General features: G+C 35.3%; 3 protein-coding genes across 3 annotated transcripts; 2 read left to right on the plus strand and 1 right to left on the minus strand.

Annotated features, from left to right (window-relative positions):
• Positions 1-4734: 4734 nt before the first annotated feature.
• PAAG_08708 (transcription elongation factor 1) lies at positions 4735-4944 on the plus strand (the record flags this gene model as incomplete). Its single annotated transcript, XM_015846597.1, has 1 exon — positions 4735-4944. One exon carries the CDS (start codon positions 4735-4737, stop codon positions 4942-4944), a length of 210 nt encoding a protein of 69 aa, XP_015701394.1.
• Positions 4945-5372: 428 nt separating this feature from the next.
• PAAG_08709 (uracil phosphoribosyltransferase) lies at positions 5373-6294 on the minus strand (the record flags this gene model as incomplete). The annotated part of the gene is made up of 4 exons (XM_015846598.1): positions 5373-5424; positions 5484-5655; positions 5712-6070; positions 6143-6294. 4 exons carry the CDS (start codon positions 6292-6294, stop codon positions 5373-5375), a joined length of 735 nt encoding a protein of 244 aa, XP_015701395.1.
• Positions 6295-7354: 1060 nt separating this feature from the next.
• PAAG_08711 (hypothetical protein) lies at positions 7355-10230 on the plus strand (the record flags this gene model as incomplete). Its single annotated transcript, XM_002789346.2, has 2 exons — positions 7355-9850; positions 9934-10230. 2 exons carry the CDS (start codon positions 7355-7357, stop codon positions 10228-10230), a joined length of 2793 nt encoding a protein of 930 aa, XP_002789392.2.
• Between the last annotated feature and the right edge of the window lie 5520 nt (positions 10231-15750).

Below are 15750 nucleotides of genomic sequence, written 5' to 3' on the forward strand. Positions count from 1 at the left end.
TCAACAAAATGACTGGTGTGAATGACTCTCTCTGACAGAGCTAATCATCAATAATAGAGATACTGTCTCAACAGATGTGAGCTTATTCTTTTTAACACATCTTTTTCATATCTTCTTCATTGATATAATCAATACACCTTCTGTTAAAACATCACATAATCTCATTGAGTTTGCAGATGATTATATGAGAAAGACTCATGAAGTGTTGAAGTGAGCTCAAGTAAAAATGATAGATGCTCAGCAATCTCAACAGAACTACATGAATAGATGAAGAGACTTAGCTTCAAGCTTTCAACTTGAAGATAAGATCTGGTTGAGCTTAGAAAATATGAGAACTAATCACCTGTGCAAGAAGCTGAATGTAAAATACAATCAATATACTGTGCTAGAAAAGATAGAATCTCATGCTTATCAACTGAATGTCTCATTTGACATTCACAATGTCTTTAATGTAAAGCTTCTACATGCAGCAGCAACAGATTCCTTGTCTAGTCAAAGGTAAACCAACTAATAGCCACCCACTATAGAGACTCTGAAAGGACCTGAGTTTGAGATTGAGGAAATTTGAGATGAACAAACCTACCAGAGAAAAAAGCAATATCTTGTTAAATAGATAGATTAAGCTGAGCCTACATGAAATGACATAAGTCTCCTACAAGAAGTGAAGGCTTTGGACATTTGGGAGGCCTCTCAGCAGGCAAAATTAAGTGTAAAGAGAGCTTTAAATAGTTGTAAAGACCTGCAACAAAGAGGGAGAAGAAGGATATTATAAGAGACTGAACCCCTAGATTCACTCTGACTGGCTGACTCAGCCTAGCCATTGTTTGCACATGCGCACATGATCATGCTGCATGTGCGCACGTGATCATGCTACACGAGCTTGCTTAAGCTCATGTTCTCATCTCATTCTTTTCTTCTCTTTCCCAAGTAATTCGTCCTTGTTATATAGGAGGACTAGCCTCTAGTTCTTAGAGCTTAACCCTCTACAGGTAAAAAGGCTAGGATTTGATGAAGATTCAACATAGTATCTGACACAAAATCTAAAAAGATCATCACATCTGATTCAACAATTTCATGCTGTAAATTCAACAAAAGCAGAGCTCATGAAACAATTAAGTAAATGACTAGAGGCTTGAAAAAAGAATGACTATCTAGCAGATGAAGCAGATGATAATCTACTGACATGAGAGCATGCATAGACTTCAAGAGGGGGTAATATAATAGTGCAGAATAGAATTACATCTAACTTTCTCAACAGCATAATTGCCACAGGCTGAGGTGATCAGTAATCATACAGGCTGAGGCAATTAGTCATCATACAGACCAAGGTGATTGGTAAATAACAATTGTCTAAACAATGGCAAACAACCTCATAATTATCTTATGTATGAATAATACATAAATATAGCAATCACATGGCAACAACACTAGAGAAAAAGAGCTATATAAACAGAGCCTTCTCTGAACTCATCTTTTAGAAATTATCTTAGTATTCACTCAGATAGCTTATCTAGTTAGCAATCAAACATCAGTTCACCTGCATCTAGCTGAAGCCATGATATTGATCACTTTGATCACTCTGATCATTGTAAATATCATGACTCTATGAATTTTAATCAGATTCAAATTAATACTTTTGATTTTCTAGATGATTCTTCATTATATGCTCTGTTAATTTCACTCTCTCAATAAGAAAAATTCTGTTAAAAAGACTATTGCATATGCTATAAATCTTATAATTATTGAGTTAAAAACTATCATTTCTATTTATATTTTTCTAAGCTTTATCACTGTCAAACTGCTAAAAGAATCTCAGTTTTTAGGCAAAAATTTAATGATCACTCTGATGTTAATGAGATATAGAAAAAAATTTATAAGAATTTGATGAATGATAATTAAAATGATTAGTCTATTGATAAACTTAATGAATTTTTATTTAGCTTTTTTCTTGCTTCTAATATAGTTGTTAAGAGTAAATACTCTTTTAAATCAAAAAATAATATTATAACGCTGCTGCTTATATATAAATTAAAATTAATTCACTCTACTATGCTTTTAAAATTGATCTATTCTAACTTCAATCATATTTAATTGCTTATATTGATCTAATTTAATTTTTAATTATTTATATATTTAGCTGTTTAGTTAAATAGATAAATTGAAACTGTTATCTTATTATAATTCTAACTTTAGTTGAATTATAATAATCATTTTCATTTCTTATTATTAGTCATTAATATTTTATTTTTATATTTTCAAGTTTATTGATATTCTTATATATTTTCTATAGATATTTGAACACTTTTTCAACTGTTTCAAACTTCTTAAAATGATCTTTTTTTATTTTTAAAACTAAATATCTAACAGCTTCATCATCAATTCAGTTTTTAATATAAATAATATAGTTTTCTTTAGTTAAAAAGTGATTTATATTAATAACTAGGTTGCATTTCATTTAAAAAAGTTAATTTTTAAATATTAATTCTTTTTTATTGATAAGATACTTAAAATTATTAAGTTTAACTAATTATTGTATCTGTTGAGTATTCATCAGTCTGATTTAAAAAACTAAAAAGTTCATAGTCTGCTGTAAAATGTTTCATTCTTCTATTAAGTTATTCATTTACTGATTAAATTTACTTACTTACTTTCTCTGCTTATCACATTCTACTGTAATTCTTTCTAAAGTATCTCTTATATTATTTATGAAATCAATAATCTTTTGATATATTTGATTTAAATTCTTTTCAATTATTATAAAAAATTATTTCTTTAATATAAAATCTCTTGATCTTATATTTTTTTTAGTCAGAGTCATCATATCTCAATCTGATTTTCATAGTCTATTAGACTCTTTAACTACTTCTGATATTTTAACAATCTTCTCAAAAGTTTAAAAACAAAAGTAAATAAGAATTCTTAGAGATTTTTTATTTAAAAACTTGCTTTAAAAAGAGCAAAAAAAGTATTTAATCTTAATATTATATTATAACTTCAATATAAATACAGATAAATATATATTCAATTGCTAAGTAAATAAACTATCTGAGTAAATACTAAAATAATTTCTAAAAGATGAATTTAAAGAAAACTTTATTTATATAACCTTTTTTCTTAATGTAGTTACTAGATAATTATCACATTTATATATTATTTGTATATAAGATAATTATAAAATTGACTGCTATGCTATTATTTAAACAATTGTAATTATCAATTGTCTCAGTTTGTGATAATTATACTGTTGAGAAAATTGAACATATATCTATTTTATATCATCACAAACTCTATATCAACTTTTGTCTCAAAGAACTTTAAAGCTTTATTATCAATATCTTCATTATTTCTTTTCAATTTTATATAAATATTAATAAAGTTATTAATATTTTTAAAATTTTTTTCAAAGAAAATTAAAATAAATAGAGTATAAAAACTATTAATAAAAAAATTAAAAATTGAATTTTATAAAAAAGACTACATTAAATGAAATTTATTATTTTTAAAAATAAAATCTTTATAATAATATTCTTAATTGTTTATTTTTATTTTTTAAATATTTTTATTTAACTTGAAGAATAAATCAATTAACTGACTCATAAGATTTAATTTCTATTGAAGTATTACCACTGAGTTTGATAGGTTTTTTGATGAATTCCATGTTGATGAGTGAATTTCACATAATAAAGAGAAGGAACTGAAGGGCATCCATGCAGGTTAATAGCTTCAAAACACATTGAATTCCACACATTTGTCAGCTTGATGACAAATCACGAATTAGTGGATTTAAATGACCAATTATCATCCTTGTAAAATTTTATGAGATCTTATTGGTTACTGAATGGCGCCGGTGCAATATTCCATACACTAATTGAAATCACGCTAATTGAGCAAGAACTTACTGACGAGGGGATACTTCTGTGCGGTGCGCTAGTCCGTAATAGGAAGCCTAGGCTCCAACAAAATCAGCCCGAATAAAGGCATCTACTGCTCACGTGAGGAGCTAGGCCTGATCAGGGAGGAGGCGCCTTGGCGTGTGAGGCCACGAAGATTCTCCAACAGTAGTATCCACTTTTAATAGTTCCCCGGCCTTGCCCACGCGGGTAGACCTGAAATTCTTAAGAACGTGTTGACATCATCTTCAACCTCATCCTCATCCTCGTCCTTACACTTCTGATTCTCCTGACCCTCACCCTCATCTTCTTCATCCATTGTATAATTCTCAGAGAACAATAGACAAAACCCGCATGTTCTACTTATGCTCTCTTTAAATCTTAGTGCTATTCAGATCAACGACTCGCTTGCGCATCAGAAATAGCTCTCTGCGAACTGGCTAAGTTATGGTAGGCTGAGTCTTTCCCAACCCCTCTTTCTTCTGATTGATAGGCGCCTAGACCCTCAATTTGTGCTGCGTCCACTGATTGTAGTTTGTTTTGTGTGTTGTCTAGGGCAAGCGCAAGAAGTCGAGTCGCAAACCGGTTGGGCCCAAGAAGGCAAGTTAATGCGCCTTTTCCGCAGATGCAACACGGGTTGTTTGCTAACCGCGGTGCAGAAAGAACCCCTTCCAACCACATTTTCTTGTCTGTTCTGCAACCATGAGAACTGTGTAGTAGTGAAGCTTGATAAGAAATTGGGCCTGGGAAACCTGTCGTGTAAGATATGTGGCCAGCGTTTCCAGACGGGCATTAATTGTGAGAGTATCCCACTTACGATATTCTCTATTTTGTTCTGCCACTGATGGAACCCGATCCTACTTTAGATCTCTCCGCTGCCGTCGATGTTTACTCGGATTGGATCGATGCCTGTGATGCGGTTGCTAAACATGCTGCCGGCAACGATATGGAGACTACCACACGCGGAGCAACTGATGGATCCCCGGGGCCTGTGAGACGCGGAGCTGACAGAGATGAACTTGACCAGGCTGAAGCTGGCCTCGATGATTATTGACGAGAAGCTTCGTTAGAAATCATAAATATTCTACCTTCCCAGTCACCTTTCCTAAAAGAGCGTTCTGGGTGCGATGGACACTCATCCTTAAATTGCATTCGATGGTGGGGATTTACTTTCCGAAAACATTTTGGCATGGGAAGGAAAAGGGATTCTTCAGCGAGAAATATACAGCAGTAGCATCTGGAGGTTCCACCGCTATTGAAAATGGTTTAACACGCCTAACCGCCATTCAGGCCAACGACACCAACCCACCTTATCCCTGCCCGCAGTTGTTTCTCTCTTGGATGCGACTTGAAAGTCCCCGGGTCCACAGCGAAATGAAATATCCTAGGGCAGATCGCAGGTGCGATATTCATTGGTTGTTGGGAGGAATTAGGACAGCGCCTTGTTATATATGAGTATAAATTGAAGCTCTTGTTTCTCATCTATAATGTGTAGTATCGGTCGCCAAAGTCTCCCAAGCCAGGAATAATATACCTGGTTTTGATGTTAGATATAACTGAAAATCAAGATAGTTGGACGTAAGCTTTACTGACTTCTTATCATCAAGGCCTTGGTCAATAAAGGCGGTGACTATTCGCAGCTTAGGGTACCTTCGAGCGAAATCTGCAACCCCCGACGGGCTTGCTATGAGGTTTAAAAAGAGAATTCGATCTTCAGGTACTGCCTTCGACTTCAATACATCGACTGCCATCGTCGCGGAGCCACCTGTACAGATTGTAAGCATAAACTACGTTTGAGGCAGACTGAGTATTTGTTCGCACCAGTTGCAAACATTGGATCCAGAAGTAGCACCCATCTACTTGCAATGTCTTCCGGAAGCTTCTCGTAGAAGAGTTTTGGCTGCCATGTATCATCGTCTCTTTGAATCAATATTTTTCCAATGCGAACAGATCTACAACAATCACGAAGGCCCTGTTCCATAGCTTCTCCAGCCCTCATGATTGATACGCCGCAGATTTTCCCTTGGAATCTGACTCCCACGTAAGACCGGCCAACTGGTGTGGTTACAGATTGCTCAACAACGGGTAGGTGATTTAAGCCTTCCTCCACCAACAAGCGTATGATCCTATTTGAGTAAAAGATGAAGTCTGCTCTATCTGTACGAGCGTCCCTTATCATGCTTTAAATATCAATTTGTTAGCCCCTGGGAAACTAAACAAGGAGTAGATAAATTCAAGTAACTTGCGTCAACAATGCGATCAACTGAGGAGTCTGCGGCAAGACATGAACATTGTCGTAGTCGACAACCTGTGAGACCGTGGCTGTTGGCTTCTCTCCATCTGGCTTGTACAAAGGACCAACTCCTTGGCAAGGCGAAGGAACACCTCCCAGCTGTTGAGCCATTGTCTGTCTCTGTTGATCTAGGAATTTCTAGGCTGGCAATTTGCTCGCGGTAATAACGTGATAGAGGGTCAACACAATGCGCAACGCTTTCGCAGGACAGAAGCAGAACGGAGAACAAGCAGAGAGCGTGAGAGACGTCGATTCAGAAACCTGCACAAATCGTGAGGGTTAGACCTGAATTGTCCATAAACCAACACCTGATAGAGAAAGCCGGTGGAGAACCAAGACGAGATACGGGGACAACTACGGTACCTAGGTAACTAGATATAACCAGTTAAACTGAAGGGGAAACTTACGGCTAGTTATCAGTCCGCCCAAAACCCTGGAAATAATAAAGATAGAAAAGAACCATCAACTAGCCTATTCCGCCCGTCGAGAGGGGAGAGATGGGAAGCGTGGAGGAGGGGGTTGACTGGAATGAATTAGAGGCTTCATTGGCCCCACAGCTCAATTGTAACAGTCACTAACTAATAACTTTTAAACGTTCGTTAGTTATAAACTCCTACGGAGCAGTGTGGACTAACTTGATATAACTAAACTATCATGACTGGGTCTGGATTCTGTTATCGCGACAATTTCGATCGCTCATGGTGATGTCTACATATTTATTCCCCTAAATACTAGCACCATAATCACGCAGGAAATTACTCTCGTCGATGTGTCGTATACTCAGGTAGTTATCTGGCATTCGTTGAGCGCCAAAAAATACATAACTACACATTCCATACGCTAATCGGGAGTTTAATTTAACTATTTTAAACAACTAGGTAGTTACGGAGTAACGACTTCCACTCCATCCCACCCTACAAGCTGCTTAACTTTCTTCCAAAACAAAAAAGGCCCTATCATTTTCCTGCTCTCCTATGCGCATGGGAGTTAGCGGATAACTGATAACTACTGAAGGTGGAGCACTTGACGAGTCCATTCCTTTCATCCCACGGCACATTCAATAGATGGACCCAAAACGGCCCGTCCCCTTTCCTTTCCGACTTCATATCCAGCTTTTCCCAGCCTACATACTAGGTGATCTCCTGGGAGAGAGACTACGAACTAATGAGCAATGGCGCCAGCAGGGGGTAATCCAACTCCTCATCGCCAGCTGATCACTTACGGGAAGTCGTCGCGTGAAAACAAGGACGGAAAAGGACACGGATCGTTGACAAGTTCGCCGCCTGCGCAGACTCCAGGTCCCTTGCCCCAGGAACCTTCTAAGGACCTGGTTCCATCTTCCCGACATTCGGCAGCACGCAACAAGCAAGCAAATGGGAATAACAACCTTCTCCAACACCCAGGCGCACTCCAAACCCCTAAGGTGGCGAAACCAGCTAAATCAACGTCACTACGGCATCAGACACCAAGCTACGAAGAGAATAGTGTTTATGACATCACTTCGTCTGGAGATGAGCAACAGCATGAAAAGATAGAACCATGGAGAAAACGCAGAAAGATAGAGTCTCCGAAGATTGAATGGATTTCAAGAGGGTTTGCTGACATTGAAAACCCAAGCCCTAAACGTACGAGACCTGATCACACCCATCACGAATCCCCTGCTAGAAATGTAGCTACAACTGCAGCGGCCACTGGCCCCGCTGGAAAAACTGAAGTCGAAGTTGTTATTCGGACACCAAAACATTTGAAGAAATACTACAAAGCCACAATCAAGAAAGAGGTAGCGTTGGAAGGAGATGTGCCTGGTTTCGGTCTGCCTCGCCGCTCCAACAAGCAATTAATGGCCAATTTGCACACAGATCAGAGTTCCCACCCGGCTCTCAATCCGTCGTTGTCGCAGACAGCAGGTCAACAAGCTCTGAAGCCTCCCGCAAATACGCTCGTCCGCCCAGCAAAATCGGTAAAGGAGCCGCCACCAAAAATGCCCTCCTTGAACCTAAGACAAAGACCTGCAACCTCCGCTCGAGTTCACACTGGACCTGAAGATGATACTCTAGAGCAAAACGGATTTACAAATACCACCCCATCACGGAGAAGGATTGTAGATGCATTGAGCTTCACCCCCGGTACTATGCCTGGGTCACCAATTAATCTTGGTTGTGCCGACAGATGTTCCCGTTTTGCCAGTTCTCGGGCGTCCTCCGAGATATCTACTGGGACATCGGAGTATTCACTTATTTCTTCCTCTCAGCTCCCGGCTGCATTACATGAGATGAAGAACGACTCCCGATCCAATTCTCCCATCCGGTCACAGCATTCCCAGACTAGTGGTCCGAAAAATACATACGCTCGACAAAGGTCGTTCCTTACTGTTGGAAATGTAGCTGAAGATCCTCTTCTGGAAGCCCTACCCCAACCCCAATTTGCTCGACAGCACCAGGGTGTCCAATGCGTGCCCAATGTTATGGTTTCCAAAAAGGCTCGTTCTCTCTCATCCCATCCAAAAGACGATGATGGCGGCGACAACACCAACGGGGTGGTGCGAAATATCTATGAACTCCGTCGCGCCGGTGAAAATGCTAGATTTGAAGGAATCGTAGACGCGATTTTTGAGGACATCGAAGACCCTACTTCCTCTGCTTCAAGACGGTATAGTGGCCTAATACAGCTTTGTACACAGTTAATGGATCACCAATTTGCGCGCCGATTCCTGGCTTATGCCTTGGAGAAAAGACTTGCAAAACGAGCTGGAGACTTGGGTGACACCATTTACATGTACCTTCTTACTTGTGCCTATGGGTTAATTTTGGCAACTGGTCCCGTATCATCTGTGGTTCTGCATACCTGCTCTTCTCAGGTGTTCAAAGTTGTTCCCGACATGATAACAGACGATTCCGATATCCTTGATATGTCAAAACTGAAGGCGATGAAGACATCCAAAACAATTCAAGGGTCGCTCCGGGACTTCTGTGAACAAATGTGCCAGAGCAAAATTTGGCCTGATATTAAACCCAAGAAACCCTCTCCTCTGGCCCTGGCCTTGCGATGTATTGAGATGGCCGTGCGTCGCACTCGTGAAAGTGGAGATGCTATAGACCATATATCGGATGCTGTTTTGTCCAACCTGGTTGAGGTGCTTCTACGGCACTCCATGCTTCTCGAAAACAAAAGCGCCAAATCAGACGATTTCTTGATCATCGAGTTGGCATTCTCCATTTTGGAGTCTTATACAGTTGTTCTGAGTTCTCTTAGTCCGAGTCAGGAGAAGATACTAAAGAAACTTACTCCCCTTGGATGTTTACTATCCCAACTATCTCACTATTCGGAGCCGTGTTGCAAGCAGATTCAGCTGCTAGAAATCCGGTTAATTTTGAATCTCACGAATAACAACCCTTCGCTATGTGAAGACTTTTCGACGGCCGAGTTCATACGAGGATTGATGGCAATTGTGTTGTCCAATTTTGGATTGGTTTCAGAGGACTTTGGTAACGATAAACGGGATTCTTTCTTAGATGCGGTCATTTTGGCGCTTGGGGCGTTAATAAATCTAACTGAATGGAGCGAAGCCGCAAGACAAATAATTTTTACAACGCGAAGCAACAATTCGACCACATTCCTCGACCGTTTGCTACAACTATTTAAAGATGGGTGGGAGAAAACGTCAGAGGTAAGATTTATCTGCAGTCGGTATTACAAGAAACAACAAAATGCAAAAGTAACTAATATCGACATCCCATCTCATCTGTTCAGGCTGATTCTGTCGTCCAGACACACTCTAATGTTGTATTTGGTTATATCTCAGTGCTTTTGAGCACAGTCTCCCTCAACGAAGGGGCACGATTGCACCTTCGGAGTTCCCTCCACGGGAGGACTATTGATCGAGTACTGGCTACGGTCGATGAGTTTCTACACTACCATCGGAAGGTTGAGGAGCTTCACGATGGGAGAGATGGGAGCCAAGGAGAAAAGGAGTCGTCAGTGTCTGGGTTCACGTCGAGACTGCAAGCCATTGTGAATCGGATCAGAAATGCGGAGGGGATATGCTGAGGAGAGAAATGAAGCAGATGAAACGAATATTTTGAAGATTTTATTTCCCTAGCAACGTAAAGGAGGGATTGATTGCATGTATGATTGACTGTACAGAATTTATGTTTGTTATTCCTCTAGAAGGCTGCAGCATAATTCCTATATCACTCCTATTACTATATAAAGAGCAGAGCATATGGAGATACATACCTAGATGGAATAGCGAACCTCACTAGGACAGGATGCGGGCCTGGATTGGCCTGGATATGCTGCTGATGGGTTAGCCCAGAACGAATCTAACCGTTCCACGCGCACTCACTACCTCCCATTAGTGAGTGCGCCCCACTGTAAAGAAAATATCACTGTAATGAAAATCTTCTAGGATCACCAATCTTCAAAAATTAATTAATGGTCAACACCATGTCTATCTATAATATAAAGATTATCTATATACTTATTAGAGCGTATAGAATCTTTGATAAATTAAGATTCATTAATAACATCATCTTATGATTGATTAGCATTAGATTTGAGAACTTTTAATCTTATTCAATTGTAGAATTCTATTACTTTTTTTTATTGATTTTTCTTTCATATGATGCTTGATCTTGTGATTGATATTCTTGATAGTGAGAACCCTATCTACCAGCATCTGCCTGTGACTGTTTTTGACAATTCAGTATTTATTCATCAAATAATAAATAGATAACTCATTCTCTCAGTACATATTTAATTCAATCTGTATCAGACTCTTCTTAAAAGATTTTATTCAATCACTAAGTTAAACTATATATCAGAATACTTTTCATCTTTTGTATAATTTTATCTATTATCTTAATTTAATAACATAGTTTTATGATTATATCTTATAATATCAATTACGAAAATATAAAGAGTTAAATCTCAGAGAATAAAATAAAACTAAAGTATTTTTTATTATCATTATTTTAAACAAGCAGTTTCAAACTATTATCTATATTATATTATCTTAAATATTGAAGAATTACTTGTTATTTTATTAAATAGATTTTATAATTATTAAATTCAACTTTGATGATTGTTACAGCGCAGCTATTTGTATATAAATTAAAGTTAATCTGCTTCACTACATTTTAAAAGTTGATCTGTTCTGATCTCAATCATATTCAGTTACTCATGTTGATTCAATCTGATTCTTAATCATATCTACTCTGAAAGTTGATCTAATCTGATTTTTAATCACTTCTATATATTCAGTTGCTCATTTATTCTTCATTTTAATTCTCAATTTAATATTCTTATTATAGCTGCTTAATTATATAAATGAGTTGAAGCTATTATCTTGTTATCATTCTGACTCTAATTGAGTCATAACATAATACTAAATTCCTCTTTCTCAAAAAGCTCTGGAAATTAAACAGCAAGTCTATATCTATAAATCTATATTTATGTCTATATTTATATTCATATTTGTATTTGTATAAGCTTCTCAGTAGTTGCAATTGTGCTAAGTGCTCAAAACTTTTATCAATTTTTGTCATTTTTATTTTTATTTTAAAAGCTTCTTCTCTTGCTGTCTTTTATCAGGAATTTAAAAGTGCTATCAATGAGCTTTATCAAAATTAATAGCTCTCAATCTTAATCTCAATTTTGATCTGTTTAAAGCCCTATCTACCAGATTTTAATCAAATTTCTGATACTCTATATTGCTAAATTTGAACGTATTCTCTATAATATTAGAGCTCAGGATTAGTCAAATTCTTTAAAGATATCTCAATTCTGCCAAGGCCTCAGTGTCAATTTACAATCATCTAGCTCAACAATTAAACCTTCTTTATATTTATCAGAAATTTCTGTATATTATCTTGTAATTAGTTTTTAATTTCTTCTATTTATTCTTGTTATATACTTTTCAACTAATCATGTTAAGCGTCTGAATCACTTGACAGCTCAGCTTGTTCAATAGTCTGATTCATTTTAATCACTCAACAGCTCAGCTCACTTTGATAGTCTGACTCACTCCAATCAATTGACAGCTTAGCTTATTTTAATAGCTCAATCTGATCAATTTAATTAGTTTAATCACTTTAATCACTCTGATCATCATGAATATTTTAATTCTATGAATCTCAATCAGATTCAAATTAATATTTTTGATTTTTCAAATAATTTTTCATCATATACTCTGTCAATTTCACTCTTTTAATAGAAAAAACTCCATCAAGAAGACTATTGCATATGCTGTGAATTTCATAATTATTGAGTTAAAAACTATTATTTTTATTTATATTCTTTTAAGTTTTATTACTATTAAACTGCTAAAAGAATTTTAGTCTATAGATAAGAATTTAATGATGACTATGATGCTTGTGAGACATGGAAAAAAAATCTATAAAATCTGATGAATAATAATCAAAGTAGTTAGTCTACTGATAAGCTTGATGAATTTTCATTTTGCTTTTTTTTTGCTTCTAACATAACTACTTGACAGCAAGCACTCTTTTAAACTGAAGAGTAATATTACAGTATAGCTGTTTGTATATAAATTAAAATTGATCTGCTTTACTACACTCTCAAGATTGATTCATTCTGACTTCAACTATATTTAATTGCTCATATTGATCTAATCTGATCTTCAACTATATTTGCTTCAAAGATTGATCTGATCTGATTTTCAATCATCTTTATATATTCAACTGCTTATTCATTCTTTATTCTAATTCTCAGTAATATCACAGCTATATAATTAGATAGATGAATTGAAACTGTTGTTTTATTATTATTCTGACTCTAGTTGAGTCATGACAATGATAATAGATTTAAAGATTTGATAATAAACACTTTATAAATTAGTTAAAAACTGTCTTTTATCATATTACTCATATCTATATCAAGTAACTTTATTAATTATTTTTATATGATAATATTTATATTGCTAAAAAGATATATTATTGAAAAAAAACAGTTATTATAACTCAATTAAAGTTTGAATAATAATAAGATAATAGCTTCAATTTACTTCTATAATTTAGATAACTGTAATAAAAATTTTAAACTGAGAAATAAAATATGAAATAAATAAATAGTCAAATATATAGAGATAATTAAAAATTAAAATAAATTAATATTAATTTATTTACAAATAACTACACTGTAATATTACTTCTTAAGTTTAAAAAAGTACTTACTCTTAAGCAACTATATTAAAAGTAAGAAAATAACAAAAAGAAAATTCTTTAAACTTATCAATATACTAATCACTTTAATTATTATTCATTAAATACTTATAAATTTTCTTTCATATCTCACTAACATTAAATTTATAATCAAATTTTTCTCTAAAAATTAAAATTTATTTGATAGTTTAATATTATTAATAAGATTTAAAAGAATATAAATAAAAATAATAGTTTTTAACTCAATAATTATGAAATTTACAATGTAAATAATAGTTATTATTATAATATTTCTCCTGTTAAGTAGATAAAATTGACAGAGTATATAATGAAAAATTATTTAAAAAATCAATAGTATTAAATTAAATATAATTTAAATTCATAAAATTATAATAATCAGAATAATTATGATAAGCAGATTAAGAAGCATATAATATAAATAAATATGAAGAACTAAAAGCTAATTACTAAATAATATATAAAAAATTTTTATAAATAAAAAAAAATTTAAATACTGAGTTAGATAATTTTGTCAGGCCTATCCGCCTTCTTATATAATCCGCACCATATATAACTTCTGCATAGCTAGTGATCACTTCATAATCAACTAAGCAATCTATCCTTGACAGGTTATGAGATCTGTTTTGCGCAAATAACTGCTAATTCAGAGATTTCTTGCCAAATATAGTGTATATTAATCACTGCTCACTTCATTCAATATAATATTGTCTTATTTTATGTCAATTGATCAATTTGATGCACTTTTATATTATTATTATTTTTTCTGTGTTCAATTCATTTGCTTAGTGGGTGAAAGAAAAATCTGCAACTTGCTAATTTTTCAGTGACTGATTGCACAAGAACATGTCAATCTGCTCAATCAAGCTTATAGACAAGAATCTTGCTGAATAAAATTACTCCATTATAAAGAAGATTAATATGATATGATGGAATATATGATGACTCACTCACAGTCATGATTGAGTCAATCCAGTCAATCTGATCAATCTGAAAATGATTAGGGGACTCTGAGCTCACTGATCCCCTCAGAGGCATTTAGAAGTTTCAATATTAGATTCTTCAGAACACTCAATCAGCAAGCTGAGCTGATTACAGCTCCTATCACAGTGAGGTCACTCCAACTACATCATGTTGAATATGCCAATTCAACTTTTTCACAAGATGAGGTGGAGATGTCTGCAGTGACTCCTAACTCATCATCAACAACTGACTCTGAAGAATTGCAACTGAGGAGATTGGATCTTGAATGTCAAAAGATTAATTTATAACTTCAAAAAGAGAGATGCAAAGAATTGCAGCTTCAACTTCAATTGAAGAGACTCCACACTTAGAATGATAGAGCTGCAATGCCTGCAAATTCACCAGCAGGTCAAATGTCAGCATAGGATCTGAACTTGAGGTCCTGAATGCAATATAATCTCTATGACTCAGATAGCTGTGTTGGCAAGGCAATCAGTCAGTTCAAACAGAATACTAAATATGTTATCAAGCTGAACACTCTGGTCAGATCTTCAAATTACCTCTCCTAGCATGTGAATATGAAGGTCAAGCTAATTGACACTCAATGCTGGGTTATATTGGAGGACAAGCAAGTTAAAAGCCCTAATGAAGATCTCAAATGAGCTTCTTTTTGAGAGGTCAAAAATCACTAGCTTTACACATTCATTTTGAACGCGTTGGCAGCCAGCATTAGGCCCTGTTTTAATAAGTATGATGAGGGCAGAATCACTTATTCTCTTTGACATGTGATTGAAAAGGAGTTCTTCATCTTGAGAATACAGCTCTGCAGGGAAGCAGTCCTGGTGTTTACATTAATGAATGATGTCCAAGTCACTGATGTACATAAATTTTTCAATAAGTTCAATGACATTACTATAAAATTGGAAATACTCAATATCTTACTGTCAAATGACATGATATTCTATGTGTTCTATTCTGCACTTCTCAATATATGATAAAACTACATGCAAAAGAAAATTGAGGAGATACAAGAGTTCAAATCAAAGTCTGTCATGTTGAATGTTCATTTAACTATGGAGGAAATACACTCTTGATTGAATCCCCTTAAAGAGGTCAAGAAGTCTGTCCAGGTGACTAATTCTTCAGCCAATGTAGCTCAGGTCAAAAATATAGCTGCAGGTTTCAATAATAGCAACAACATCCAAAATAATTCAGCCTGTAGAGACTGACCCAGGGGACACAGAGACTATTAAATGAGTGAATGTTCAAAGTCTGACCTCTCAATCTGCCTGGAATGCAAGCATCATCATGGTAGGCTCTGCTGAGCAGCCAATTCAGATAGCACTCCTGAAGAATAAAGGATCATCAACACAGCAAGAATAGAGAAATATAACAATAAGAAGAG

This window comes from Paracoccidioides lutzii, assembly GCF_000150705.2.
Source record: "Paracoccidioides lutzii Pb01 unplaced genomic scaffold supercont2.43, whole genome shotgun sequence".
In the NCBI taxonomy this organism is placed as follows: domain Eukaryota; kingdom Fungi; phylum Ascomycota; class Eurotiomycetes; order Onygenales; family Ajellomycetaceae; genus Paracoccidioides; species Paracoccidioides lutzii.